At 38.9% G+C, this 5,367-nt stretch overlaps 1 protein-coding gene across 1 annotated transcript in view; it reads left to right on the top strand.

The window, feature by feature from the left end:
• LOC107093922 (serine/threonine-protein kinase N2-like) overlaps nucleotides 1–5,367 on the top strand; it is a 41,087-nt gene that overhangs the window by 5,376 nt on the left and 30,344 nt on the right. The window contains exons 2-3 of the mRNA XM_015389270.1: nucleotides 2,356–2,623; nucleotides 3,032–3,204. Coding sequence (XP_015244756.1) covers nucleotides 2,356–2,623; nucleotides 3,032–3,204 — 441 coding nt within the window. The remainder of the gene's footprint in view (nucleotides 1–2,355; nucleotides 2,624–3,031; nucleotides 3,205–5,367) is intronic.

Genomic DNA, 5,367 nt, shown 5'->3' with positions numbered 1-5,367 from the left:
CCAAAATCTTGAAAAGATTTCTCCTAATCAGAAGAACCTTTACGGGTTAATGTAACCCCTGTCGGCTGAGCAGATCTTTTCTCTGCTTGCATAACTCCAATGATTGAAATGCATTACTCAAAGCTTCTGATGCAACCTTTTAGGAAAGATGTTTTGTTTATTCTGGACTTTTTTGGGGTTTACAGGGAGCAGAGTTTTGGTTTCTCTATAAAACAATAAGAAATATCAGTTTGTTGCTCTGCATCTTTTTAGATTAGATTAGATTCAACTGTATTGTCATTACACATGTACAGGTACAAGGCAACAGAATGCAGTTTAGGTCTAACCAGAAGTGCAATAGCAGCAAGTGCAGGATAAATAATGGTTCCAAAAATACAGGAAGTGGGTTATTTCTACTGAATGAGTATAGAGATGAATACTATTATAAATAATGAATATAATATATAGATCACTAGTGTTATGAACTAAATTTACAGCTGGATATGTACCCAATATAATATACAGGTGGATATTCTTATAAAAAAAGGTTTTTACAGTTATTTACAATAGCAGATGGGTTTTACTATAAAATAATTAGAGTTTGGACAGAAGCTATCTAAATTAAAGTGCAGTGGAAGGTAATTGCATATTACAGTTAAAGTACGTTATTGCAGATGTAAATGTAAACAGTTGGTGCTGTGCTGGGATCTTAATGGCTCAATAACTTTAAGGATATATCTGGTTTGATACTGTTTTTATAGTTGTTTTACCTTTAAAATTGTTCTGGTGAATTAATCATGATTTCATCTCACTTATTTGGTTTCTTTAATCCATTATTATTCTGGTTTAGAAACAACAACCTCAGAGTAGGGTTGTAAAAATACTAAAACGTCAAACTTGATATTGATACTACAGATCAACTGAAACGGTTTGTTTTAAGGCTGATATTAATTATTTTGACATCAGTCTAACTGATCCTGTTATGTGCTGCTTATATTCTTAGAGGCAATATTGTTTTTCTTCCATTTACATGATAAAAATGACACAATCAGAACAAATGTCACACCGGTATTGATTTAAACAATAGAAACAAACATTAACAAAAGCAAACGTCTGAGCAGGAAGCTCGAATAAATGATCATAGACCAAAGAGCTCCATGTCAGACTCTACAGGCCTCAGTTACTGTAGTAGGCTAAAGGTTGAAGGTCATGACTGACTCAGTCTGACTGTAGGACGCTCTGAAGGAGGAAGCCTCTAAAAACAAGATGGCAGCAGGACTTAGGTTAGCAGAGCTGCATCTGGAAGAAGGACGAGACATCTGGGTTGATGTGCTGTTGATGTGCTATTATCGATTAGCACGGTGGTGGAGGGATGATGGTTTGGGTTTGTTCTACATGTTTCAGTCACTGAGTGGAACATGATCTCTGCAGACCATGGTGTTCTAGAGTCGAATGCGAGTTCATCTGTCTAACAGCTGAAGTTTGGTCCAAACCGGGTCATCAGCAGAACAATGATCCAATCACAGCAGCAATGTGGCTCAGAAATAATAAGAACTAGAAAACTAATCAGAGATTGTAAAACTCCTCCAAGCAGCTAAAGACCTATAGCTCAAACTGGATCATTACCAAAATGTGATGAATGGTTCCTTTGCATTAAGGCACAGATCTGGTAAAAATTTCCTTAAAATCCTTCCAAAGAAGTTATAAAACAATCCACACGCAACTGTTTTCCAAGTTTGAAGATATTTGGTTTCCCATCCAGGAACTTTTTCAATTTAAAATATCTGGAAAACAAAGTCCAATGATTTCTTGTTGACTTTTTTGGAATTACTTTGAGCTGGATGACTGAGAATCTTCACCAGCATAGTCCTTAAAAGCCCTTCATAGGTTTTTAAACCAACCAACTGAAAAAACAAGACAAAACAAAACCTCCGTGGCCTAGTCAAAGTCTACTATAGAAGTTATACCTGTCAATATAACTCCTGGCTCTGTTAGTGTTTTATGAGGCTGTTAAATTGTATATGATCCTGTTTCAGTTTACTGTTTTTTGGCTTGGAAATTATCTGGTTTATGTGTTGTGTTAAATAAAAATAAATGTTCTTCAAACCAGGCATGGAGGAGTGGGAATGGCATAGAGCTTGGTTAGGGTATAGAGCTTGTAATCCTGAGGTTCTGAGTTCAAGCCCCACTCACACAGACTGTCACTCTGGGTCTCTGACTAAGACCCTTAACCCCACACTGCTCCGCAGGCGCCGTCCAATGGCAGCCCGCTGCTCCCCAAGGGGATGGGTTAAATGCAGAGGTAAATTTCTCCAATGTGAGATCAATAAAGTTCAATTATTAACAGATTCTCCTGGTCCCCCCCTCTCCCATTAGAGTTCCAAAGTGCAGCAGTTGGACATCCTGGACCCGAAATTCCAGCAGCAGCTGGAAAATGCTCGGGTGCAGGTCAGGCAGGAGATCCAGCTGGAGCTGAAGATCAAGGAGGCGGCTGAGAGGATGAGACGGGCCTATACCAGCCGGAGGGGCGCCGCCGACGTGGAGGGGGAGGTGAAGGCGTCCAACCGGAAGCTGGAGGAGTTGCATTGGCAGCTTCAGGAGCTCAACGCCATGTCCATGGCTACGGAGAAGGACAACCATGCAGGTACTGGATAGAGATCTAACTGTTGACCCCGTGAAAGGTGAAGACATAGAGCTAAGAACAGGAGCTAAAGGCTACAACTGGAGGTATTTGGAACGAGGCAGTGAAGGCTGGAAGTGATCCGCTGTGAATTGGGAAGGTCTAGCTTTTAGCAATAAAGTTTAATTTAACACAAAATTAGCTGAATAATAAATAAAATTCTTAAATAAGCCAAAGTTTCATCTTGATGGGCGTCTTCCAGCTTCTTTGATAGTGACAGCGCACTTTAGTTGTGAGCTGGGGGCCCTGAATAGTGTTAATGAGAGTACTATTTCTAAAAGATCCTATAGGGGGAGCACCACTCATAAATTACTAGGAGCTTCCTTAAGGGAAAACCTTGTTTATTAATAATTTTTTTGTTTGTTTTTAAAGCTGCGGCTCCAGAGAAGGAAGAGAAGCAGTCGTTAGAGTCGTGTCAGTGGGAGGAAGTGACATCACCGCTGGCCAGTCGGGTCAGAACTTTGAAGAAACAGCTGACGATGGAGACCAAAGTCAAACAGGGCGCTGAGAACATGATTCTGACCTACACCAACAGCTCCTTCAAGGTGAGACATGGAAACATTCTGGTTTAGAAGAGACTGAACCCAGAAAGGAGGAAACTTCCTGTTTCCTTTCAAAATTAAAGCACACTGATGATTTCAAGCCAAGATGGACCGGAGCCTCTAAGGCAGTGTTTTCCTGGTCATCAGGTTACACTGCCCTGCATGTTTTCAGCTGCCACACACCTGATATCAATCAATAGTTTATTATCAGGCTGTGCTGAACTGCAATCATCTGATTCGGATGTTTTGAAGCAGGGAAAACCAATTATGCCACAGTTACTCCAACATCTATCTGTAATTGTACTCTTAGAAAGGAAGATGTTTAATGGATTTCTTAAAAAAAATCTTCAGGTAACACAGAGTACATGTCAGACTTAATAATATTACTTTAGCAATAGTCTTAAGGTGTTGCTTTATTGTATGTCTCGTACCATGTCTCTCGGTTGTGCTGTTCTTTTTACATCTCGTTACAGGTGATGAAGGAGAATGAAAATGCTTTGTCATTATCTCCTTTCTATCTCTTCTTTCTTTCATCTTTTCTCTTTTTTTTCTTTTTTCCTTTTCTTCTTCTGTTTTTCTGGTCTATTTACATTGCAGTGTCCATATAAACTTTAAAACTCCCTGCATAATTATAATAAAGCAATTTATTTGCATGAAACAAGTGGAGCAATATGGCAATTGCCGTACTGCTACACTTGTGAAAGTAAAATCTGTTGGGCTCTTTTTGAAATCAAGACAATTATTCTTATTGCCACATTGCAAGACACTGGAAAAAAACAATTCCTCTTGCTTTCTCTTTTAATAATCTTTCCAGATTTGTCTCCCAATCCCTTTATGGCTTTATGAGCTCATATCCTCATAAATGAGAGGTCGGCAACTGAAACTGTTCAGAGAACCACATTGGCCCAAAATAAAAATAAAAACCCAAATCTGCCTGGAGTCGCAAAAAGGTTAAAGTGTTAAACAAGCATTATATTGCAACACGGGCTCTAAGTTGTGCAGGGTATTCCTGGAGCAAATGTCACATCATTTGACTACTCTGTTGTATGATATTCAGTGCTTTAAGTTTAAATTCCATTACAATATTAATTTATTAGGTTTTGTTGCATTGATGAAATTATAGAAACATTATAAAGAAATTAATTATTTTTTTTATTGTTATATTTATCTTGAGGATTTTGGGTAAAAAATGGAAGAAAGTTCCCTTCGCTGCATCAGAGCGCTCCCTGTTGGACCTCTGAACGGTTTTCCATACTTTCAACAAACTAACTAACAGCAGTAGTGGAGTTAGGAGATGCAATCCACTTATTAAATCTATCTTTGTTCTGCTATAATTTATCCAGAAGTTCTGCAATCACACTTTTTCTCTCACTCCCAACTTTGTGGTCAGCTGCATGTTTAGCCTTTCCTGGAAACGCTTCTCCAAATTACTCTTTTTATTTTTTGACAACTTCTCTTTCAAAGCAAACATGCAGGCAATCCCTCCTGACTGATGATGAAAGCAAATGTTTCGCTCCATTCTTTGAATCCTCTATTTTCATCAGGTATCTTCCTTTTTCTTCCTCTGTTGGATACCTGAGTGAAGTTGGCCCCCCCCACCTTCTTCAAATCAGACAAAATTAGTGTCAAATGTTTGTGCAGCAAAAGTTTTCGTTTGTGCTGCTTTGGCTTTGAAGATATTAATGGAAATGTGAAGGTCAAAAGGTCAACCAGCCCCCCCACCTTATTCAAATTAGACAAAATTGGTGTCAAAAGTTTGTGCTACGTTTCTGCAGCAAACATTTTCGTTTGTGCCGCTTTCATTTTAAAGATATAAAGAGATGCTTTTAGAGGTCACCAAAGGTCAACCAGCCCCCCCACTTTCTCCAAATCTTCAAATCCAAAGCAGTACAAATGAAAATTTTTGCTGCACAAAGCAGCACAAACGGAGCTGAGTTAATTGACAGCCGTTTCGTCTGATTTGAAGAAGGTGGTGGGGCTGGTTGACCTTTGATGACCTCTAGAAATATTTCTTTATATCTTTAAAACGATAGCGGCGCAAACGACAATTTTTGCTGCACAAACGTAGCAGAAACGTTTCACACCAATTTTGTCTAATTTGAAGAAGGTGGGGGGGCTGGTTGACCTTTGATGACCTCTAGAAATATTTCTTTATATCTTTAAAAC

This window comes from Cyprinodon variegatus, unplaced genomic scaffold (assembly GCF_000732505.1).
Source record: "Cyprinodon variegatus isolate N-32 unplaced genomic scaffold, C_variegatus-1.0 Scaffold453, whole genome shotgun sequence".
Taxonomy (NCBI): Eukaryota; Metazoa; Chordata; class Actinopteri; order Cyprinodontiformes; family Cyprinodontidae; genus Cyprinodon; species Cyprinodon variegatus.
The sequence above is the reverse complement of the archived record's forward strand: the minus strand, read 5'-3'. Positions and strand labels throughout refer to the sequence as shown.